Raw genomic sequence first — 25,186 nt, forward strand, 5'->3', positions numbered from 1 at the left:
TCAACTTGCTGTAATTCAGTGGGATATCCCTACAGTGAAGTTTGGAGTTCTTGACTTGTAACAGGATAAATTGTCATCCTCAGGGAATACCTGGTATCAGAGGGGAGGCAGGGCTGAAAGGAGACCGAGGACTGAGAGGAGATCCGGTGAGTACCAACATTTTCTCCTCTCTTTGTCAACAATGTGGAGTTTGTCTTTCGAAATTCACAGAGTTACGACTGATGACCTTTGTTTGTATCTAAGGGTCAACCAGGTAGAGACAACACAAGACCAGGACCCAAAGGAGAACCTGGCAACCAAGGTTTACCAGTAAGAAACATCACACACTGTAATTCTGTTCAGACTCATTGTTTGTTTTGTCTATAGACACACTTATTGACGTTTGACACAAACTGTCCTAGTTGAATCATCAATACAAAACACATGCAACACTTCAGGTGTGAGTCTTAGAGAACCATATGAATAGCTGTCAACTCTTCAAATACACGATGAGCAAGCATGTAAGGTCCCCAGCTAGTGAGGATGGCACACTGTGCATAGCTGCTAGTGTGAGCCTGAATTCTGTGGGAAATACTAGTGCTGTTCATCTGTGTTGGGGGCAGTGATTGTAAGGATTTGCGCAGCAGTAGCTCAGGTGGTAGCGCAGTCATCTACAAACAATGTACTTAAATCTGCAGATGGCTGCATCCAGCTTGCTGTAAATCTATTATCAAGATGACCCTACACACACACACACACAAGTAATTCTACAAGAACAAGATACAAGAAAAGGTTCTTTGGACTTATTTAGTCAAAGTTCGGAGCTCACTCCTAAAGAGATGCTGTGGAAGGACCTGAAGCTGGCAGTTCATGGAGGAAGCCAACAAACATCCATGAATTGTTGAGTTTGTCCTGCAAAAGGTTTTCACACCTGACACCTGACAACACAGCTTTATATACTTTTGTTACACACAATTTGTAGGATTGGATCATTTTGTATTATTTGTTTTGGTTGGATTTTATCCATCTAGTTTTAGGAATCTGATCAACAATTCAGTTCAATTCAAATCAGCCTGTTTATTTAGTGTATTTAAGGCTTAATGGAATATAACGATCTGTATCTTAATATGGAGAACAACAACAAAACACAGCTCTAGGCGACAGTGGAAAGGAAAACTCCCTCTAATGAAAGAAAGCACCAGCAGAACCAGGCTCAGGTTAGGCCTGTCAAAATAGAAGGACTAGTTTTTCTGCATCACTTTGAGACAGGATGCTGAGGAGATATCAGGAGATACCCTGATCAAAGATAACTCTAAGATTCCTCATGATAGTATTGAGGAGCTATGCTCTGTCCAAATCCACATTTACTTTCAAAATACATCCAGAACCATCAACTCTAGTAAACCCAGCTGTACCCAGAGCTGTGAATTATGTCCGTCCTTGATCACGTTTTAATCCACAGGGTCTACCTGGACCGGATGGGCGAAACGGTGGGGGAGGAGCCAAGGGAAACCCGGTAAGATATCTGACCTTCATATATTATATAACATACAGACATAAAAATTTCCATTAAAATAAACATTAGCATAAAGCAACAGGTGTATCATTATAGACAAATACAGTATACCTAAGGGTGAAAGCAATTTGAAATTTTCAAATCTTGCCTGTACTACTAAAGCCATAATTAACTAATCCCACAATACAATTCCTGGTCTAGTTGACAAATTGAACATCCCAGAATGAACAAGCACACCCTTTCATAGTTGCTGTTATTAGGGAGTAGATCAGAATGCACATGAGCAGGGGCTCCACCAGAGAACTAACCTGAGTTGATGTTGAGTTAAGATTTGCACAAAATGTGTTGCATAGACATTTTAATGAACCACTTCATCACTGCAGGTTATTATTGTGTGTAATTTATATCTGATCAGCACAGAGAGGAGGGTGACAGGCGTCGATTTCACACTGAAATGTTGTGCTACACGTTCAGAGCTGGAAACGAAAGAACACCACGTTTTTGACGAGCTGGGTTGTGGTTCAAAGCTGCTCACCCTACTTTCCGATACTGTACCACCTCTGAATATTTCAGTGGTAGGCAGCACCAGCCTACTTTCTCCTCAAAGGCTGGAATTAGTTGTACAAACCTTTAAATGCATCTTTTTAGGTGATGTAGGAAGCTGCTCATGGTGAAGTGGGCGTTAGCTGCTACGTGACAGGCTGTTACAACTGGAAAAGAAAGTTTTCAGATCGATGTTTCTACATGATTCAGAAATATTACATTAAGTAACCTTTTAATATCATGTTTTTTCTTTTATGTAGGGTCCAGATGGAAGAAGAGGCGGAGCTGGTGAGAAGGTAGGAGAGGATTTATTCTAAACTCAAGGCTGAGTAAGAGATGCTGATCATAACTGTTGAGGCACCAACGTCTTCAGGAGAACGATTGAATCTTCTTTGCTTTGTATCTGGCTAAGAAACCTAATCAACAACATCTTTCTGTGACTTCCTGTTGTGTCAGTTCAAATCGGACAGTTGGAAACAAAACAGGAAGCACAGTCCACAGCAGAAAGAGCAGAAATATAAATTATATCAGGAGTTTTACTCTTTCACCTTTTTTGCAGGGTTTTCCTGGAGATAAAGGAGCGCCAGGACCGCCAGGCCTCCCAGGTGCTCCTGGTCCACAGGTGAGTGCTGATAACTATGCAACTGCACTTTGATTGACTGGTTAAATTGTTTCCTTCATTTTCTTTGTGCAGTTTCTAAAGTTGCTGATAATCTGTCAACATTATTCACGTCCACCCTGAGGGGACATAAATACTCTAGTGAGGGAGCTAAACTGTGTTTGGAGACAGCGATATGTTTTTCTTTTGTAGTTTTCACTGATCTTTATTTACAGTCCAGACCAACTAATAGAAATTATATGATAAATAATAATTATTAACCACCTGACTGAACTACAACACATAATAAGCATACTGAAGTTTACCCTCATCGTGTTTACTTAACATTTTATCCAGTTCTGTGGAGCACGCAGTTAACAGTAAAAACTGTGTAAATGTCCAAAGACAGGCTGCACACTGTTTTATTCAACAAGGCCTTGATGAAATTTCTAAAGAGAGTTTCAGCAGCTGCACGCGGCCATGCTTCAGACAAACATACTGTACAAATATTTTGTAAAAACACTTTTAGAGAACAAGAGAGATGTAAACAAGGATTAATGCACAGAGATGTGAAGTGATTGAGGTCTCAGGGGTCCTTATGGGCTGTTGAGAAAAGGTGAATTTGGCAGATTTGGATGAGAAAACTGTGTTGGCTGTTGGACAGACTTCCACAGAAAATGTGAAAAAGGAAACCATGTGTCTCAGTGGGGATTCCAACTTAAATAGAATAATGACGGCAATGAATGTGACTTTTATTCTTTCCAGTTCTTCCGCTGCTAGACAACATAACTTGAAAACTTTTAATGGGTTACATGTGTGCATACACATCTACACTGGTTTAATGACAAGTGAGAAATGTTTACTGCAGGTTTTATAAAACGGCCATAAAAGATGTGACTAGTTCTCTTGGTTGAGAGGAGATAAGATGTAGGCTGCAAACATTTATAATATGTCTGAATTTCTATTTCATTACCAACCAAAAACATGAGAATTACCCGGGCCCAGTTGGAACATAATATTAGGCAAACCTCATCTCAGTCCACAGTCCATCAAGTAGCTGTTAATGTTGATGCAGTCTTCAGACCCACCTCAGTCACTAGACCCACCTCTAGTTACCACATGATAATATTGTTTGGGAACCACATAAGGAATAATGGGAGATGACAAACAAGTGCATAGGCCACATTGTCCTAAATCAGTCTGTGTTGTCTCTGCAGGGACCTAGAGGGGACAACGGTGAACCTGGACCCAATGGAGTCCCTGGCTTTCCTGGACGCCAGGTCAGTTTTCAATAGACGTAAAAAGACTTGAACTTATCTTTTAACATTTTTTTCAAGCTGTCCTTTCATATCCATATTCCTGCACCAAATTGAGGGTTTCTGCCCCAAAATGTGCAGCAATAATGTTGTCGGGTATAGCTATCTGGTACTTGGATAAGTGAACTTCCAGATTCATAATATTATGCTGAAGACTCTGAATCTAATCTGACCTTTACCGCCACCGAAGATTCAGTTACCTCAGGACAACATAACATGTAGAATTTTCAATTAGTTTGTAATTACTGCAGTACAGTAAAGTTGTGGTCCAGTAACTTAACTGCTCAGTCCAACATCTTTATTTCTGAAGAGAGTGAGTAGTAATAGTAGAACTTATTATTTATGAAAACTTGACTACTCAAAGCTACAAGGTGTAAAATATGAAAGATGTAGATGGTGTCTAGAGATGAGTTTGCTGTTCATACTTCGGTGTGACACCGTTTTACCTGACAGCTCCCAGCCATTCAGAAACACATACACGTAGTTTTAGCTCTGCTCTTCCTGCTCTGACTCTGTTGCTTTACCTACAGGGGGAACCAGGAGCCCCTGGAAAACCAGGATCAACTGGACGTCGTGGTGATAATGGACAGAAGGTGTGAACATAATCTTCTCTTTCTCATTTGGGATTCATTCCTATTTTAGTTCCTGAAAAAATAAATAAGCGTGACCAAAGATGAGCCTATGATAGGTGTTGGCCACCACAGAGTTTAGTCTGTAAATGACTCTGATCCATTTACAGTAAAACAGAGTTCTGCTGTTATTGTACCTAAGTACCTCTTTTTATTACCGAATGCTTAAAGAAAACAATTTGACAGCCCATCAAGTTGTTCAGATATTTCAGTACTGGGCAGACTGTTGATGAGAGATATGATGAAGGGTGCCTAATAGCAGCTAAATTAACGAGAATAATGGGGTTTGAAGAATATTCACACCTTAATGTGGGAAATTCAAACATGTCTTGAGAAGGTGGGGTTCAGCTGGAGGAGTTTGGGCTAATGACCTCAGTATTTTTAAAAGTCGGTCTTAATAGAGATGTTGAGTCAAGAGCAGATTTAATCTGTTGATTCTTGTTGAAGGGCCAACCAGGAGATCCAGGAATTAAGGGTGCGCCAGGACAAGATGGGGCCCGAGGATTGCCGGTAGGAAGCTAAAGATTAGGCGTTTGTAAGTTGTCTGAGCATCGTTCTGAGCATTGTCACTGACTCGATGTGTGTTTCAGGGTGAAGACGGTAGAGATGGATATGGACCTCCAGGACCTCCAGGATCCAAAGTACTGCGGACTAAATTTAAAATAACTGATCCAGTTTTCATCCAAATTTCAATTTATCTGTTGTTTTTGTTTCAGGGTTTTTCAAAAGCAAGTTTAAAATGGGCTAGTTTGAAGGAACACACATGCACTGCCCGTCGAAAAAACAAAGGTCACTTGGGGTTCAGTGTCTTGCCCAAGGACACTTTTGCATGTGACATGGCAGCTGGGAATTGAACCACTGATCCTATGATTGGAACACAACTCTCTACCTATTGATCCACAGCCACCCCGTTTGAGTAGTTCCATCAATCTCCTTAGATGTTTTCTTTCATTCGTTCTAATTTGACTCTTCCTAAACAGATTAACATCTTTTCCACGACCACTGGATGCGTCTTCACACATGGTTGTTTAAGAAATGAGAAGCTACTCATGCATCAGTTAGGGTTCAATAACCAGGGGGCAGGTGAAACATAATCATACACGCAGTAATTATCCAATAGGAGGCTCTGACCTATTCAGGGGAGGACTTGTGCTTTTGGACGGGCAGTGCCAGTGTACACCCCTTTTTTATCAAGCCAGTTCCAGGGCTGGTTTTCAGGCAGTGCTTGATTTTGAACAGTTCTTTATGTTTTAAGAGCCAAAGAACTGGCTCTCAGTCGGGAAAATTAGATCAGCTGAAGCTTTGCCGTATAGAGAAAAGTCATCATGCAGCATTTCATAAATTTTATTCAGCTCCATTTTGATTTATAACATGTAGATTATCCTAATTACTACGTTCGACACCAACTACTCTACATACTGATAACAATGAGCCCTACGTATGTGTTGGAGCAGCAGTGTTTTGATGACACTTAAGACTTGAAAGTCTGCAACTCTTCTACCGACATGTTGTGCTTACTGTTGCCGGCTGTTGGTGATGTAAGGACGAGGCTGTGCGTTAGCGTTCAAGCCCATGGAGAAACATCGGTTCCCAAGTTGAACCAGCCCTGAACCAACACTAGCAATAGCTGTGAACCAGCACCAAGTTTGTGTTGGTGGACTCTTGTGATACTGTAGGTGCCTTACCTAGACACACATTGTAACCTCTTACCTTTCTTTTAAAGGGAGATCCTGGTTTTCCTGGTTACCCTGGTGCGCCGGTGAGATCTTTCTCTTTAACACAAATTCAAATCTTAATAAAACCTAAGTGTACAGTTAGAACATTAAAAAAGCTGAACACGTGGGAGTCCACAAATTTCAGGTATGACTGTTATTTTGCTTGTTTCTTGTCCTCAGGGGCAGGATGGTTCGGAGGGAGCCAAAGGGTATCCAGGACACAGAGGCAACCGAGGTCGAAGAGTGAGTTACTGTCCATCTACACAACATGTATTCTTCATTGACTTTGACTTTGTACTTCATACGTAGCTTTCGTTTCTGCTCTGATCGATGCAGGGGAACTCAGGTGGGAAAGGAGGCTCAGGTGTGCCTGGAGAATCTGGACATCCAGGGCACAGGGTGAGAGAATCCTAATATCTTTTAAAACGATCACCTTTACCAGCAGCAGGTACATCAGTGAGTAATAATTTATTTGTAATCAATACCTAAACAGCAGCTCTGGGTGAATATCAAGCCTCTAATTTGGCCATCACAAGGTTTCTGACCTGAAAGTGTTGAATGGTATTAGTTAGACAGAAAAGAGAAGTCAACTTTATTAATGTCTGTACTTTTCTACCATCCAGGGTCCAAAAGGTCCACCTGGAGAAAGAAGCAAGTCTGTAAGTCAGTCTAAAATTCACTGCTCCTGCTAAAAAAAGAGGAAACTTCAAACTAATCAAAACCTCTTTTCCTATATTTTAGACGTGTGAGCTGATCGGCCAAATCAGAGATAACTGTGGTAAGTGTTTAGACGTGTTTGAATGTTCTTTTGTAAATAATACACAGTCCTCTAATGAGTCTCTATTGACTTTTGATTTTTTAGGAGATACTTCTGTCGTGTTGAGTCGTGTTGTGTTTGACTGCTTTGATGTATTTGCTAGTCATTTACTTCAGGATTTAAGCTATAAAATGAAGCTATGAAAGATTTAAATAATTGATGTTAAAATGTCCGTTAATTCCTGATAACTCTTACCTAACTCTAATAAATATCATTTTCCTTTTTACACAGCATGCTGCTCTGGTATGTACATCTGCATTTTACTTTACATTTTACTCAGAACAAAATATTGCAGACAGTGTAAAATCTAAGTTGGTGAACGAAGTCTTGAGATGTCAAAAGAGTGAGATGATCAAGTTCAATCTTGTAATATTTGAACTTAAACCATTAACTGCTGATTTTGAGAGGAGGTTATGCATCTGCCAAGTGATTTTACCTTACTGTGTGTAAATAAGGACTTAATAACATTAAACAGCACTAGTTATAAAATGATATTAAAGTTAAAATAAAGGACCAAAAAACATTTTTGGGCAGAATGTTAAAAATGGTTGATTTGACAGTTTGTGGTACATTTAAACTGAACTTGAAATTTGAACTTCTCAACATTTACTCCTTGCAGGTCGATCAGATTGCCCGGCCTTCCCCACTGAGCTGGTTTTTGCCCTGGACATGTCTGTTGATGTGACCCCAGCGATCTTTGACAGGCAGCGCTCTGCGCTCCTCTACCTGCTGCAGAACATCTCCATCGCTGAGAACAACTGTCCAACAGGCGCTCGGGTTGCCGTGGTGGGATACAGCACCTACACCAAGTACCTGATCCGCTTCCACGACTATAAACGCAAGAAGCAGCTGATCGAAGCTGTGCAGAACATCGCCTTGGAGAGAACCTCCAACCGGCGACACCTGGGAGCCGTCATGCGCTTTGTAGCTCATAACGTTTTCAAACGAGTCCGAGCAGGAGTGTTGATGAGGAAGGTGGCCATCTATTTCTCCAATGGGCCGTCCCAGGACAATTCTGACATTGTTACTGCCGTAATGGAGCACCAGGCCCTCAATATCAAGCTGGCAGTTATTTCCATGCGTAATATTCAACCTATTAATCAAGCTTTGGAGGTAAGTTTGCTTCACTGCAGTTCAAAAGCTGGGAACTGTTTTGGTTTGCTTGCCATCTCCAGCTTGGTCAGTGCCAGTACACTGTCCCAGCAGTATCTAATGACAGCGACCAGTCTACCCAGCAGGGCTGGACCCAAATATCTGGATATTTGTTAAATATTCAGTGTTCAGTTTTAAACATTCTTTGGATATTTGTTTGCTAAATGTAGGATATCTGAAATGATAAAACTGTGACCGTGCTGTTAAAATGTGGGAGCCACAACACTTTAAACCATAACAAGACAAACGTTCAGAGCCAAAATCCCCATGAACAGTTGGCCTATTATTGTGGCACAACTTCAGCTGTGGCTACAAAAAAAACACACTTTTCTTGTCACGACAGACTCCACTCCTCCTCCATGCTCTTGGCCCCTCAGAATTACAAATAAGATGAACGTTCCTAAAACTTTAAAATAATAATTAATAATTAAATTAATCCTCTTGTCACTTCTCCGACACAGGAGAAGAGATGTTTTTGTTATTTTATTTATATCAGATTTTATTGATTGGTGAATGCCAGCTACTGTTTCATTTCAGGTTGACGACACAGGAAATTCCATCGTCGCGGTGCTGGGAAGGCAGCAGGACATGGCTTCAGAGCTGAGGATTGTCAAGAACTGTGTAATTTGTTACGGTAATCATGGAGCTTTATACTTATTCTAACATAGAATGTAAATTGTTCATTTTTCACGCTTGCATGTTTGGTTGTATGTTAGACTAAACTCACTTTTTTCTTTTACCATCTCCAGGCTTTGTGACTTTGCTTTCAGTATTTCTGCATGTTGATAAACAGCTTCATTTTACCCTTATTAATAAGCAACAGCTGTGAATATGTTAAGTCCTTGAGCTGCTTGTTTACTACATCAGTGACTTGCAGCACTTGCAGTTCCTCCACCTTTTCTGCCTCAGATAAAAGAAGTAACATACATTTTTTACATGCATGCACCAGAAAACTTGAGGCTATGTTCTAATGAAGGTAGCTGCTTCTCAGAACTAGTTGCTATTGTTTTATTTGTTGTTTGTTTTCAGACCCCTGCAGACGTTCTGAGGAGTGCCTCTTCATCCAGGACATCCCAAAGCCCCAGAGTGTCAATGTGGACCTGGTCATGGTTGCAGACAGTTCTAGAGAGGTGCAGGCTGATGAGTTTTCAGGCGTGCAGCAGCTGCTGGGCTCAGTGGTGGAACAGCTGGCTGTGAGCCAGCAGCCCAGACAGGATAACAACCAGGCCCGGGTGGCTGTGGTCCAGAGTGGCACCCGGGCTCCCAAGTTGGAGTTTGACCTGCAGTCCTATGCAACTCGTATCCAAATGAGGAGCCAGATCCAGAGCATGAAGCAGCAGGGCGGCACCTCGGCTATGGGACGGACACTGGAGTACAGCCTGAGGGAAGTGCTACAGAAAACCACCTACCCCCGGAGGAAGAGAGCGCTGATGGTGGTGGTGGGCACCCAGACAGCTTATCAAGACCAGATCAAGCTGCATTACGTTTCCCAGAAAGCCAAATGTGAGGGGGTGGCTCTGTTCGTGGTGACGGTCGGTGATCGCTACAACCGGACACAGGTGGAGGAGCTGGCCAGTGTGCCCGTACAGCAGCACCTGATCCACGTGGACAGACTGAAGGAAGATGAGCAGGGCTACACCCAACGCTTCTTCAGGGTTTTCCTCTCCGCCCTCAACAGTAAGTCCAGACTCTGGGACCAAATATTTTTCATCTCCAGATATCCTCCAGTTTAAATTCATAACATCTGACAGGTTTCTTTTTAGTAGTTCAGGTAACAAAAACTTGAATATATTTGTCTTTTTGTTGTTCCAGAGGGAATCAACGAGTATCCTCCTCCTTTATCAAAGCAGGTCTGTGACAGGCTGACCGATCTTGATGAAAGGCTAACGTTCATGAACGGGTAAGTCTCACATCCAAAGGAATATATTAATAAAGCAAGATTAATGCATTTTAAATCATCTAATGTCAGCACAGAAAAAAAAACATGACTTTAAAGTGAAGCTGCAAGATTGTTTAGTTGAGAGAAAATCAACTAAACAATCAACTTCCTCCTCTGTGTTTTTTATTTTTTAAATTAAAAATTTAGTTTAACATCTTCTGCATTGTGTCTTTACACCTGTTGCCACTGACATTTTTTTTATTGAGTTATTAAGAGAAATAATTAATGTGTGAATAACTATGGTTTGTCACACCTTTAGTGTCATTATTATCAACAGTATTCAGAACCTAGCCTTAGTTTGTTTCTGTGTTTCTTGGATCATAAATGACAAAAGTCCAATTTGCTCAAATTAAACCCAGTTTGTATCCCGTTTTCCTTTTAGTGCTACCTCACTGACCTGTGTAGTCTTTATCATTTTCATACACATTCATATTCTCATAACATATATTAGTCTCAGACAGTAGTCCCTAAAATAACTAAATGACATATTTATATGTTGTCATTTCTAATTTAATATGTGTCTTCTATCCACGATGGGGCAGTGCTGGACGTTGTAAACACTATATCTGACTTTATCACTGTCTAATCAAGTAGCTTCGTGCTTATTTCCATGTCCAAAAGAAGAAGACTAATGTGATCATCACATTTGAAGTGGTGTTAGTGTCCACCTGCTGAATCCAGCTCCATATCTGCTCTCTTTTAGCTCTGCAAATGTTAGTCATTGTGACTACAAATGAGTTTACATCAGTTTGACCAGAGATATATTCTGAGACTGTGAGCAAAGCCAAATATAAATAGGTTTCTTTGAATCCAAATTTATGACAAACATCCACCACATACATAAAATCTGAGCCAAGGAACTCACTCACTTTTATATACTCTGTTTACACTCTGTTTATACTCTGTTTATCTGAACAGTATTAGCTTAATAATAAGTCAATGTCTGTGTGTCCAGTATGGGGTCAGCAGAGCCAGAGGAGGAATTTGGAGATGAGGCAGGCGAGAGGCTTCAGATGCAAACAAGAGGAGATACTCAGATCCGACAGCTGGATGTCATCAATGCTGGAACCAGGGGAAATGGGCAGAGTTCCGTCTTTGGAGCAAACCTCAATGGTAGCCCACACACTGCTTTGTACACAGAGTTACAGTCAGTACACTCTTTTGGCCAGATGAGTTTAGTTTTGGTGTTGAATGAATGTAGATTCAGTTCCCGACACAAAAGGAGTTCTGTTTAAATTCATATTGATATTCAGGTTTAAAACACTCCTCTGTGCAGGATCGGAATATTTTACACTCTACAAACTTCTTCATTAAAAGATTCAACTGATTGTTTTCTGTATTTATGTAATACATGTGTAAATATCCACATATCAGTAGGAAATGGTAGGTTAGGAGCTGAGATTAGGGATGTCATTAACTTCTGAGGTACACCAACACATTGTTGCACTACGTCTGCAATAAAGCCAACTTATGGTAAAGTTCTTCTTCAAGGTAGTGTACAGTAAACTTTGATTTTGTATGATCACCCCGTATCAACAATCCCCAGCTTTTTATGCTGTTCAGATGTCTGGGTGCAGTGTGGTGATGTGTGTTTGCTCAAAGCTCTGCAGCCTCTCGTTAACAGTGTTTTCTCTGTCAGGTCCAGCTATCGTGTTGAAGTCGCAGTCAACCAGCTCTCCAGCTCACTCCAAAGGTAAAAAACTGGACCACCTGTTCCCAACATCACATTACATCATGTTCCCCTGTTGACCACTGTCCACCACAGCATTGAACCAGGCGGATCACATTGTTTAAATGACTCGTATTAAGTTGTGTGAAAAAGAAAAAGCTCCTGTCGTCTAGAATCTGTGTGCAGTTTTGTTTTCAGTCATTGAAGGGGTCCAGAGTCAGAAATGTTCACATCCTAGTGGCATAAAAGATGCAGTGCATTTTTTATCTGCAGCTAATTTTATGAAAAGATATGTATGTATAGAATCTGCTGCATGAATAATATCGTCCACTAAACTGAATGCTGTCAGAAAATGACTTATACTAACAGTCTCTCTCGTTCCTGTCTTCATCCAGATGCTTGTTTCCTCGCTTATGACATAGGCGGCTGCTGGAATTACACCATGATGTGGTTCTATGACAGCAACGAGGGGAGATGCTCTCGCTTCTGGTACGGCGGCTGTGGTGGCAACGCAAACCGCTTTAGGACAGAGGAGGAGTGTAAAAAGCTCTGTCTCAGTCCAAGAAGATCCCATCTCACCAGAACACACCAGTGAACTCGTTTCAATGACAAAAGTCAAAAGTCAAGACATCGACATGATCAGGAAAACCTTCTGAATCTCCAAGGACAACAGCAGGTGGCATCGCAGATTTAAAAGTCTTCATCCACAGTTCAACTACAAATTAAAGCATCTGGGGGGAAAAGCAGTTCCAAAACTCAGCAGCTTGTTGATTTAGGGTTTTTATATAAGATATAAGATTATTTCCCCCAAAGACGTTTTAGTTTTAAACTCTTTTTGTGGATTGCTGTTCGGCTTTAGTAACACGTGTACAACAAACATGTACTCCACCCTGTACTGTATCTAACCAACTTGAGGTGTACACACTTCTTGACATCAGGTGCTATTTTTATCTCTGGGCTAAAGGCCGACGTTCCTGAGCAGCTGGAGAATTTGAAATCATTGTAAAATTTCTGGATCATCATTAGATATTTTGTCGAACTTTGTTATTATTGAAATTACTGCAAAAATCCGATTTTTTCCTCTCAGTCTAAACAGTCATCTGTGCTATTTCTGTATCTCACAAACTAACACTTGGGAGAGAGACAACCTTAAACTTTGACTGGTGGGGGAAAGTAAAGGTGTCTTAAAGCCAAACACTAACAATCATAGTATTAGAATAAAGGTGTTTTCAGTCTGATCCATAGAGTGGTTCTCGACATTTTTTTACTTGTTGTCCCTTAAAGTGACCGATTGTGTTCTGGTGATCCTTCATCACAGCCAACAGCCTCAGTGTTCTGTTGTGTCATGTTGCTAGACCTCGCTGTATAACGCAGTGCAGTTCAACAGCCTCCAAAATGATCCGATGTTTGAATAAACACCTCTCTGAGGCAGTTCGATCCAGCTCAATGTAAACCGCGGATCTGAAACGCTGTGTATCCAGCACCTACAGCTCACAGCAGAACCGCTGTGCTCTGTTTCTACCAGCAGGCTGTGCCACAGCACCAGGTTAGTACCTGAGAACTTCCACAGATGTGTTTTCAGGGCAGATGTTGTGGCAGCAATGGTGAACTGCTGTTATTCAGAGATGTTTACAACTCACTGCACTCTGAAAACCAGAGTTTGAAGACTGTTTAAAACCCATTTTCAGTTTTGTGAAAACACAGGAATATTTTTTTTTACCTGTTCAAAATCATAGAATAAAATATTCTTCTTTGTGAAAACATTAAAATAAATAGGTCAGTTCCATAGTTTTCTAACCCAATCCAGACCACTTTGAACCTGGTCTGTGTGACATTTTAAAACCAAGTTTTCACCTTCATTTCTATAGAATCCAGGCTACGTAGTGAATCCAGAGAGGTATTTAGTATGAATCCCAATGTGACTGAGCAGGACCTGAACTGCCAGTTTATAATGTGATATTCTCCAGTTCCTGAATTCTTTGGATCATGGTCGTCTTCTTTCATTCCTGTGGGAACTTCCTGCTGCTGCTGAAGTCAGCAAAATTTTTAACCCCTAAAATCTTAAAGTCATTTTCTGGCAGTGCTGCTGAATCCTGGGGCACAAAGGTAACGTACCTTTGGAACCAAAGTAACATATTGATTAAAACCTTCTCAAAAGTCTGTCAAATTTATTTTTGTTTGAGTTTTGTGACACTGTTTTGTTTCTTTGTGTTGCAGCTGTTTCTCTGTAATGAGTGGATGCAGAACTGAGCAGAAAGGGCTTGATGCCAGAACGCTGCCAGTCACCACCAATCCACAACTGTTCCAGGATGATCCGCCTGCAGACTGATCCCAACGGAGGGTCCAAGGAGAGAGGTAGGTTCTTCTAACTACTACTGCAACTGTGGAGGAAGGGATTCAGACAGGCTGCTGAGAGACAATAATTTCACACTAGTCAAATTCACAAACACACTTTGACCATGTTGACCTGAATCCTCGTTAGATTGTCAGAGGAGGAAAAGCTTTATTGGAGAGAAGAGGAGTAAGACTCAGCTGAGTCCAGATGATTCGATGCCAACCAGACAAACATTTTTAAAGCATTAAACCAACTCAGCAGTGACCAGGACTCAAATCATAGCAAAGAGCATTAGGGAGAACTGGCATTGTGAAAAGGTTCCCTGGTTGTTCAGATGTACGTCTCTATCTGGTTTGTAAAGGGATAACATCCTGCTTGTGCACCAGTGTCAGTACATCTCATGAAACAGAAACACTTCTTTAAAAGCACGTTGCTTTTGTTTGCTTCCCTTGTCCTTCACTTGTAAGTCGCTTTGGATAAAAGCGTCTGATAAATAACTGAATGTAAATGTAAAATGTCGGTGACTGGACTGGTGTGTTAGTTAGTGTAATAGTGTGTTTAGTTTTAAGTTTGTGTAATACATCAGGTAACATCCTGGAGTTGTGGTGTCAGTGTAAGAACTGGTCCTGAGCACAGTGTGTGTCATTTTGTCTCACATTTGGCAGTTCAGGGTATCTGCATGGTGCTTTAAATAGAACCCCTAAAGGAAATAAAGATGGGAACAGACAGTAGAGGAGGATACGAAGGTTTGTGACTAATCTTTAATGTTTTACTGGCGCTTGTTGCAGCCCTGTGGTGAACTGATTCAGTGCAGTTTGTCTGGGACAGTTGCAGCCTGATGACTAGACAGATCTGAAGGTTAAGATGGATATCATTTAGTCTTGGGTCACTTAGAGATTAATATAGATATACTGCTGAGGCGTCTTCATTTGTCTTGGTCTTGGCTCGGACTCTGAAGGGGCTGAGGTTGTTGTAGAGGTTCTGTTTTTGGGAGAGACTTGAGAAAACACAATAAATAGCAGTAATCTAACCTGCTGGAAATGAAATACCACAGTTTACTGGTTATTCATCAGCGAGTTGCATCTTCAGAGTAATTTTTGTTATCTTGAAGATGTCTATTGTCTGTCTGGACAGAAAAAAGGTTTGCCTGAGGTGAAACGCTTCCTAATGTGCACTGGCCTCTGCCCGAGCCTGCCACACATTTAGAATGTGTCCTAAAAGGAAAGGACGAGTGGAGTGAGTGGTACAGACTGAGGCAATATAAAAAGACCAGCAGACTGCAGACATCTGTGAGATCTCCTAAGTATACTTTGGAGATGTAAACTGTGCTCAGTCAAACTGACAGGTCCGTTTGTACAGTATGTGTTTATTCACCACATGTTGGTGCTTACATTACGTTAGATGGACATTAGATGTGTGTGTGGGAGTGTGTGTGCGTGGGTGTAAATGTATTTATCTTTAGCTCAGGCTCTGACTAACCTCTGAATCCAGCAGAAATCCCTCCTCCTTCTATTATCACTCTCCAGCCTCTTGTCTTTTTCTTCTGTGTTCAACATGAAGCAGCCAAAATATGTAAAAACACTTTCCACACTCCCAGTGACATGTATCTCCAAACAAAAGGTTAATATGATCAGGATTCAGAGAGTTTCACAACAGTCTGAGCGAGAGCTGTGCAGATGTCTTAATCTGGACCAAAGTGTGAAACAGAGATTTTTATAATGACCCAGCCCTGAACATCACTAATGATCAGTTTAAAGCTGCCAAAACACAATAAACTGCTTTAAGTTCATTAAATCTTCAGTTTACTGCCTGAATTCAGGTCAGTCTGTCTGAGGGTGGGAACATGACAAGTATATTAACCCCAAATTACTGACAAGTGTCAGTTACCACTAATGGGTTCACAATGAACCATACTGTGTTTTTAAACTTGTTCATGTTTCTGTTCCTTGTCTCCATCACTGTGTTGGTACTGTAGAGTAATAGGAGTGTGTGTGAGTGTGTAGACAGAGGGGAACAGAGTGACCGTATATAACTAAACATGAACTACTAACTGATTGTGGCCACTGTTTTAGTATCTCTCAGTATAAAGACAACGCTCTGCTCGTAAACTCGAGCAGCCTCCTGTGCTGGGACCACAGACGTAACCTCAACATGTGGACGTGATAAACAGCTGCAGCCTGAATGACCCTTTGGACAGTTTGGTTTTCTAATAATCAGGCTTGTGTTGGACTTGGTCTCTCTGTTTATGGTTAATCAAACTTTATGATCATGTTTGATATCAAATGTCATGGTGACGTGTGTGTGTGCGGCCTGGTGGATCAGTGGGTAGATCATCTGCTTTGGATGCAGAAGGTTCACAGACACCAGGTGTGTCCTTGAGCGAGACACTCCACGCTAGCTCCCAGGGCGCTGTATGTAGCTGCCCACTGCTCCCCCAGGGGGATGGGTTAAATGCATGTAAATGTGACAAATGACAAATAAAAGCGTTTCTTCTTCTTCTTCTCTTTGGACTGTCTCTGCTTGTCTGCAGGACTGTTTTAGTTCTTCTCTTTTCACCTTCATGCTCAATCGTTGAAGCGTTTTTATCACTGCACATGTGGAAACAGCACTTGCAGGTTTGTCAAGTGAAGGTTAAACAAATTGGTATTTTTAGATTTAATTTGGGATTCAGTGTTTGTATTTGGCCACTTTTGTTGGGTTTAATTAAAGTAGACCACACGTTTTTTCTTAAAGCCCTTTCTGCTCTTTCTCGATTTCTTATCCTTTTAATTACAAGCTGCAGCACACAATGCTTTACAGAGACAGATTGCTTCTATGTCCAGATTTAAAAATTATTCCTGGACATTATCAGGTTTTATTTTGCCAGTAATCATGCATCAGAAGGAGCAGCTGCATGTCATCGAGACTGTTAGACCTGTTGTGGAGAGTACAGCTCTAGAAGCTCTAATAACTAAAACAGGAAGAGTGATTCGGTTTGAGTTTCAGAATTTCAGTGTTAGTTTAACTTCAAAGTCTTTGTGTGTGTCCTGGAACAGAAACAACAAAGGTGCAGTGCATGACATCAGCCTACTGAGCAGACTAGGTGGACTAGGGGCCTGTTAGTCCACATCTATAGTCCCAGTAATTAATTGTGCCATTGAACAATGAGACAACAGCAGAAAACACAAGGTGTAATGTTCTTGCAGGATTTTGTGAATCACAATCTAATCGTCCAGAGCGTAAAGATGAAAACAGGTCTGTGCAGCTACAGCTTAAGGTGTGAGTGGTCTAATCCTGGTAGGTTTTACTGATCCTGTGCTCAGAGATTTTAGTCTTGGCTCCATCTGTACAGTCGTAGTAGTTTTGGTTTGATTAGTCCCGAAGCTTTAGACTCTGATAGGCTGAGAGGAATCAGCCAGCTGCTGTTTCCTGGGTCACATCCATCACTGATGAGCGTTTAGTAACACGCTGTGTGTTTGAACAGGATGTGAACATGTGGCAGTGATCAGTTTGTGTTCTCTGAAATAAACATGCTCATGTGTGTAACTCACTCGAGAGTTAACAAAGCAGCAGAACCACGTAACAGTCTTATTAGTTATGGTTTTCTGGTGAGGCCATTGTCCAGGAAATAAAAGGGAAACCCTGAAGTGTCTCTTTTCATCTTATCCACTGTTTTATCACAACATGTAGCTCAGTTGGTAGAGCAGTCATCTATAAACCAGTGGTTCGACTCCTGGTTCCTCGTGGCTACATGTCGATGTGTCCTTGGACAAGACACTGAAACCCCACAGTAGCGCCGTCATCTGCTGCAGTTTCCCTAATAAAGTAAGACCTTATCATTAGTCCTGTGCTTGTGTCATCAGCATGACCTTCAACTCTGTGTGTGAGACGCTTGTTGCTACACAGTAAACATGATGATGAGGATGTGAGCTGCTGTTCGTTCCTCCTCAATGATTTAGGATCACAGGACTGGGAGGAATCCTCCAGATAGTGACTTCTGTGGAAGAACATTTGTTTCCTAATGACCACAACAGATGCTGCTAGTCATTCGTTGTAAGTCATTGGTTGGACCACAGTTTCATTTTAAGCGTGTTCCTGTTTTATTCTTTGTGTTATCTATCCACTTTCTACTTGTGTGGACAGTCTCTGTCCTCTGTCTTCGATGCCTGCCCGTACATCAGCTCCCACTTCATGACTCACTGACCAGAGCCATGAACAATGCACTGCGCTCCTGAGTGCTGAGACGAAGTGGAACAAGTACGAGGCTCCATCTGCCACCTTTTTTAAAGATAGCAGCCATCAGCTCCTAGTTCTCTCTTCCAAACAGAGACATCCTACCAACCTCAGCTTCAGGAACTAACCAGACTCTTAGTTAGTGCAGTAGAAGACCACATTACTCTTTCACTTTCTGTAGCCTCACACACAAAAGCCATAGACTGGCTGGATGGGGGATGTGTAAGGTGTGTCTCCAGCAAAGGGCAGGGTCTTAGTTTACTGGGTCACCTAAAGACCACACAGTGTGTGTGTCTCATTAGGGGGCAGCTACAGAATTGGTCTCAAATCCAAGCACCGATTTAGTCCTATTGGGCTGCAAACACCCAGTTTAAAATCCAAATTGTCTTCAGAAGTGAATTCTCTCCCTCTCTTTAACAAACAGAGCTTCACAGACTGGATGATTAATTTCCATGAAATATGCTGCAACTGGTTGGAGCTGCTTTTGTTCTCTGAACCCTTCGATGTGACCTGTACTGGTCTGCGCCACAGCTGTGTGTGTTCAGAAAAGAAAGAGAATAAAAGTCCTCCAGCTGTTAAACATCAGCATGTTGATGTGAGTATTTTTTATCAAAGCACCATCATCTCCTTAAATGGACCACCTCCAGTGGAGGAGATGATCTTTGTGGCGGCAGTAGCTCAGGTGGTAGAGTAGTTGCCTAAAAACTCCAGGGTGAGTGGTTCAATTCCCAGTTCCTCCTGGCTACTTGCTGAGGTGTCCTTGGACAAGACACCAAAATCCCGTAGTAGTGCCGACATGTCCTGTCTGGCAGTACATCAATAAAGTATTTTTTATTATTATTATTATTGAACACAATGTGACATCCAACAAAAACCAAATGATGTCTTTCTGTTGTCAAACGATATGTATCTCACATCCAACGTCCAGGGTTTTGTTGTGGTTTCATCTTTCTGAAACATGTTTTAGTTTAAAAGCAGTTTAACAAAATCTGGATCTTCCAAGGACCTAAACTAAAGATGACATTGCCTTGTATAGTGGGGGTCGGTAGGACCCAGCTACAGTCTCTCAGAAGGTTAATCCAGCCCTGGACATGTTGATCTGCCAGTGATTGATTGTTGATTAGAAAAAAGGAAAGAAGGCAGCAGCGTGTTTCAGTAAAAGCAACAGAATCAGGTGATTTTATGCTGAATTCAAAAATGACGCCTCCAACATAATTAGTGTTTTTATGTGGAATCTGCTTTTTAGAGACTTTGAAATAACAGAAGTTTCATCACCTCATCTCTCGTAACCTCTTTCTGAGAAGGTACTTCTGTGGTATTTTGATGTTTCCCTGTATCTTTGTGGGAGGAGTCAGCCTTGGTATGGCTGGGGTGGGGGGCTGTTTCCTGCAGAAACAAGCCTGCACCTCCTTACATGGCAGTGGGACTTTTGTGCTTTGCGTGCAGAGGGCTCGGACGCAGAGCAGCAGATCTGTAAGTGACTCTCTTTTGACGTGTCTCTTCACTCCGGTGCATGAATGAAAAATACCCAGAAAGACAGAGTTCAGGGAACCAACAGGGGACAGGGAACCAGAAAAACAGCTTAATGCATGAAGACTGTACAATTGCTGTCGGTTACCTGAATCTCACCACATTTGAGTGGTTTCAGGTCAGAGCTGCTGCAGGATGGGCTTCATGGATGAGTGCTCATCTGTCAAGCTGTGCTCACTAAACTTCATAGAAATGAATGTTTTTACTCAGTGTGGATCATGAGAGTAAGAAAACAGGACTTGGAAATCAAATTCAGTTGTTTTACCTGGAAAAGGCGCATTTCAGTCTCATCTTCCTTTCTCTTTATTTTGAATGTGAATTTTTGTTAAAATGTACTGTACAGTACAATTTAGTACAGTACAGTACAATATAGTACAGTACAGTACAGTACAGTACAATATAGTACAGTACAGCACAGCACAGTACAGTACAGTACTCCATATGGTTAGTACAGTACAGTACAGTACAATATAGTACAGTACAGTACAGTACAGTACAGTACAGTACAGTACAGTACTCCATATGGTTAGTACAGTACAGTACAGTACAATATAGTACAGTACAGCACAGTACAATATAGTACAGTACAGTACAGTACAGTACAGTACAGCACAGCACAGTACAGTACTCCATATGGTTAGTACAGGACAGTAGTTCATTTGAAAGGCTTCAGTGAGTGAGTAATGTTACATAACTCTTAAATAGAGTTAAATCCATGTTTTCAAGTTTTACTCTTTTCAAAGGTGTTGAACTGACTGAAGAGCTAAAGTCACTTTTTATGTCTGACTTTAAATGAACATCATCTGCTGAAGTTATGGACTCTCAGCTTTTATTACTGATCGTGAGCTGCTGATGTTTCTGCCTCAGATCACATTACTTGTTGTTTAATTCACTAATGACATGAGCTCTGTACCAAATCTTCTAGATCTTCTTAGTATGATTGTCTTTCCAAGATGTGAGCATGATATATATATATATATAATATAATATATAATGTATAATATAGTATAGTATATAATATATATATATATAAATACAAATATTTTAAACACCCTCCCTCCACACTAAGTTGCTGTCCACTGTCCTCAGTTTTCCTCATTCTGTGTGTTAAAGACGTTTGTTTTGTTGATGACTGCTGCTCAGAAACATTTAGGAGCCTCAGGTCAAGTCAGAGTCCGACTGTATGGAAGTTCAGCCCTGACAGAACTGTCCATGGCATGTTAAAGTAATCCAGGGGTACCGACCACAGTACCTTCCAGATTAATAAATAACCAGAGGTTCTATCGAGCTTTAGTACCTTTAGTAGAAGTTCTATCCAGCTTTAGTACCTTTAGTAGAAGTTCTATCGAGCTTTAGTACCTTTAGTAGAAGTTCTATCGAGCTTTAGTACCTTTAGTAGAAGTTCTATCGATCTTTGGGAACTTTAGTAGAAGTTCTATCAAACTTTAGTACCTTTAGTAGAGGTTCTATCGAGCTTTAGTACCTTTAGTAGAAGTTCTATCGAGCTTTAGTACCTTTAGTAGAAGTTCTATCGAGCTTTAGTACCTTTAGTAGAAGTTCTATCGAGCTTTAGTACCTTTAGTAGAAGTTCTATCGAGCTTTAGTACCTTTAGTAGAAGTTCTATCGATCTTTGGGAACTTTAGTAGAAGTTCTATCGATCTTTGGGAACTTTAGTAGAAGTTCTATCGATCTTTAGTACCTTTAGTAGAAGTTCTATCGATCTTTAGTACCTTTAGTAGAAGTTCTATCGAGCTTTAGTACCTTTAGTAGAAGTTCTATCGAGCTTTAGTACCTTTAGTAGAAGTTCTATCAAACTTTAGTACCTTTAGTAGAAGTTCTATCCAGCTTTAGTACCTTTAGTAGAAGTTCTATCGAGCTTTAGTACCTTTAGTAGAAGTTCTATCGAGCTTTAGTACCTTTAGTAGAAGTTCTATCGATCTTTGGGAACTTTAGTAGAAGTTCTATCAAACTTTAGTACCTTTAGTAGAAGTTCTATCGAGCTTTAGTACCTTTAGTAGAAGTTCTATCGAGCTTTAGTACCTTTAGTAGAAGTTCTATCGAGCTTTAGTACCTTTAGTAGAAGTTCTATCGAGCTTTGGGAACTTTAGTAGAAGTTCTATCGAGCTTTAGTACCTTTAGTAGAAGTTCTATCCAGCTTTAGTACCTTTAGTAGAAGTTTTATCGAGCTTTAAGAACTTTAGTAGAAGTTCTATCCAGCTTTAGTACCTTTAGTAGAAGTTCTATCGAGCTTTAGTACCTTTAGTAGAAGTTCTATTGAGCTTTAGTACCTTTAGTAGAAGTTCTATCCAGCTTTAGTACCTTTAGTAGAAGTTCTATTGAGCTTTAGTACCTTTAGTAGAAGTTCTATCAAACTTTAGTACCTTTAGTAGAAGTTCTATCAAACTTTAGTACCTTTAGTAGAGGTTCTATCGAGCTTTAGTACCTTTAGTAGAGGTTCTATCGAGCTTTAGTACCTTTAGTAGAAGTTTTATCGAGCTTTAAGAACTTTAGTAGAAGTTCTATCGAGCTTTAAGAACTTTAGTAGAAGTTCTATCGAGCTTTAGTACCTTTAGTAGAAGTTTTATCGAGCTTTAAGAACTTTAGTAGAAGTTCTATCGAGCTTTAGTACCTTTAGTAGAAGTTTTATCGAGCTTTAAGAACTTTAGTAGAAGTTCTATCGAGCTTTAGTACCTTTAGTAGAAGTTTTATCGAGCTTTAAGAACTTTAGTAGAAGTTCTATCGAGCTTTAGTTCCTTTAGTAGAAGTTTTATCGAGCTTTAAGAACTTTAGTAGAAGTTCTATCCAGCTTTAGTACCTTTAGTAGAAGTTTTATCAAGCTTTAAGAACTTTAGTAGAAGTTCTATTGAGCTTTAGGAACTTGTTAATGTTTATGTTAACAGCCTAACGATCAATGTGAGACTTATCAGATGTTCACTGTCGTTTCTGAACGTTTACTGCAACAACTCATGAGAACTTTGGGAGGAGGAGTGTGGGCGGAAAGTTCAGTCCAGTGTTTGGAATTTGAACTGCAGTACTTTAATTTGAACTGCAGTACTTTAAATTGAACTGCAGTACTTTTCTACACTCAGTATCAGTATTTGGAATTTAAACTGCAGTACTTTAATTTGAACTGCAGTACTTTAATTTGAACTGCAGTACTTTAATTTGAACTGCAGTACTTTTATACACTCAGTATCAGTATTTGGAATTTGAACCGCGGTACTTTTATTTGAACTGCAGTACTTTTATACACTTAGTATCAGTATTTGGAATTTGAACTGCAGTACTTTAATTTGAATTGGAATACTTTTATACACTTGTTTTAATTTTCTTCTTCGTGACTAAGTTTCAGGCAGTTTACACAAACAGTAAATCTAATTTTTACCTGAAACGTCCTGCGTTTGTTTTCTCAGACCTTTCAGTGGACGTTTGTCTTTAGTTTGGTCACTGGTGAACCTCCGTACTGAAGCGGCTTCAGTTTGGTCACTGGTGAACCTCCGTACTGAAGCGGCTTCAGTTTGGTCACTGGTGAACCTCCGTACTGAAGCGGCTTCAGTTTGGTCACTGGTGAACCTCCGTACTGAAGCGGCTTCAGTTTGGTCACTGGTGAACCTCCGTACTGAAGAGGCTTCAGTTTGGTCACTGGTGAACCTCCGTACTGAAGAGGCTTCAGTTTGGTCACTGGTGAACCTCCGTACTGAAGCGGCTTCAGTTTGGTCACTGGTGAACCTCCGTACTGAAGAGGCTTCAGTTTGGTCACTGGTGAACCTCCGTACTGAAGCGGCTTCAGTTTGGTCACTGGTGAACCTCCGTACTGAAGCGGCTTCAGTTTGGTCACTGGTGAACCTCCGTACTGAAGAGGCTTCAGTTTGGTCACTGGTGAACCTCCGTACTGAAGAGGCTTCAGTTTGGTCACTGGTGAACCTCCGTACTGAAGCGGCTTCAGTTTGGTCACTGGTGAACCTCCGTACTGAAGCGGCTTCAGTTTGGTCACTGGTGAACCTCCGTACTGAAGCGGCTTCAGTTTGGTCACTGGTGAACCTCCGTACTGAAGAGGCTTCAGTTTGGTCACTGGTGAACCTCCGTACTGAAGAGGCTTCAGTTTGGTCACTGGTGAACCTCCGTACTGAAGCGGCTTCAGTTTGGTCACTGGTGAACCTCCGTACTGAAGAGGCTTCAGTTTGGTCACTGGTGAACCTCCGTACTGAAGAGGCTTCAGTTTGGTCACTGGTGAACCTCCGTACTGAAGAGGCTTCAGTTTGGTCACTGGTGAACCTCCGTACTGAAGAGGCTTCAGTTTGGTCACTGGTGAACCTCCGTACTGAAGAGGCTTCAGTTTGGTCACTGGTGAACCTCCGTACTGAAGCGGCTTCAGTTTGGTCACTGGTGAACCTCCGTACTGAAGAGGCTTCAGTTTGGTCACTGGTGAACCTCCGTACTGAAGCGGCTTCAGTTTGGTCACTGGTGAACCTCCGTACTGAAGCAGTTCTGCTCAGTGTAACTCAAAGATCTGCTGCAGCCATCGGGGACTTTACAGACTTGCACAGCCCCCACCCTCGGCCCCCACCCTCGGCCCCCACCTTCGGCCCCCACCCTCGGCCCCCACCCTCAGCCATGTGACAGATGTACTCCGAGGACTAAGATTTATTAATGTACACTGAGCCCCCTGCACACACACAGGTGTTTTCAGTTAGGTAGCAACTTAGAACTTACGTGAGGTCTTGAGACGTCCTGAATTCTGAAACCTGTCTATTTTTTTGAGACAGGATCTTGTGTACACAAACGTTATTGTGCTCATAAGCTAAAAAGAAATGTGTCTTCTTTAATTCAACACTATAATTAGTTAGTTTAAGGACATTTTGCTGATTCAGCCTGTACTTTTACTCAAGACCATGTTGAATACATGACGGCAAACTTAGTATTTCTACAGTGATACTGCTGCTTTTACTTAAGAAGGAGGTTTAAGTACGTTTACCTCCTGCATGAACAAATCATCATCATCATTATTTGATTTAATGTTTTTGTGTCCTCTGTACCATCTCTGCCTCCATCACTATCTTAGTACAACGGTTTGTACCAAGGGAAACAGCGGCTGTCGCTGCGTGAATTATTCATGTCTTATCAGTAGCACATCACTTGGGTTGAGTCTTGTGTATTTTCATACATACGTTAAGTCTCAGATTAGTTCTGTGATCTTTCTGATGACATTTAGAACCACGATGAATGAAGATATGG

At 41.2% G+C, this 25,186-nt stretch overlaps 2 protein-coding genes across 4 annotated transcripts in view; both read left to right on the plus strand.

Annotated features, from left to right (window-relative positions):
• Positions 1–13,100, plus strand: part of LOC113169891 (collagen alpha-6(VI) chain-like) — a 36,210-nt gene extending 23,110 nt beyond the window's left edge. Inside the window, exons 19-40 of the mRNA XM_026371663.1 lie at positions 84–146; positions 244–309; positions 1,442–1,495; positions 2,299–2,334; positions 2,598–2,660; positions 3,854–3,916; positions 4,483–4,545; positions 5,029–5,091; positions 5,172–5,222; positions 6,305–6,340; positions 6,477–6,539; positions 6,633–6,695; positions 6,920–6,955; positions 7,038–7,074; positions 7,345–7,356; positions 7,733–8,226; positions 8,803–8,899; positions 9,295–9,942; positions 10,078–10,165; positions 11,160–11,317; positions 11,844–11,897; positions 12,269–13,100. Coding sequence (XP_026227448.1) covers positions 84–146; positions 244–309; positions 1,442–1,495; positions 2,299–2,334; positions 2,598–2,660; positions 3,854–3,916; positions 4,483–4,545; positions 5,029–5,091; positions 5,172–5,222; positions 6,305–6,340; positions 6,477–6,539; positions 6,633–6,695; positions 6,920–6,955; positions 7,038–7,074; positions 7,345–7,356; positions 7,733–8,226; positions 8,803–8,899; positions 9,295–9,942; positions 10,078–10,165; positions 11,160–11,317; positions 11,844–11,897; positions 12,269–12,468 — 2,508 coding nt within the window. The 3' untranslated portion in view covers positions 12,469–13,100. The remainder of the gene's footprint in view (positions 1–83; positions 147–243; positions 310–1,441; positions 1,496–2,298; positions 2,335–2,597; positions 2,661–3,853; positions 3,917–4,482; positions 4,546–5,028; positions 5,092–5,171; positions 5,223–6,304; positions 6,341–6,476; positions 6,540–6,632; positions 6,696–6,919; positions 6,956–7,037; positions 7,075–7,344; positions 7,357–7,732; positions 8,227–8,802; positions 8,900–9,294; positions 9,943–10,077; positions 10,166–11,159; positions 11,318–11,843; positions 11,898–12,268) is intronic.
• A 6,722-nt stretch (positions 13,101–19,822) lies between these two features.
• The window catches only part of LOC113169764 (collagen alpha-6(VI) chain-like), a 45,510-nt gene continuing 40,146 nt past the window's right edge, over positions 19,823–25,186 (plus strand). For all 3 annotated transcript variants that reach the window (XM_026371447.1, XM_026371448.1, XM_026371449.1), the window contains exon 1: positions 19,823–19,893. The gene's annotated coding sequence lies outside the window, so the exon portion shown is untranslated. The remainder of the gene's footprint in view (positions 19,894–25,186) is intronic.

Source organism: Anabas testudineus, chromosome 16 (assembly GCF_900324465.2).
Source record: "Anabas testudineus chromosome 16, fAnaTes1.2, whole genome shotgun sequence".
Classification (NCBI taxonomy): domain Eukaryota; kingdom Metazoa; phylum Chordata; class Actinopteri; order Anabantiformes; family Anabantidae; genus Anabas; species Anabas testudineus.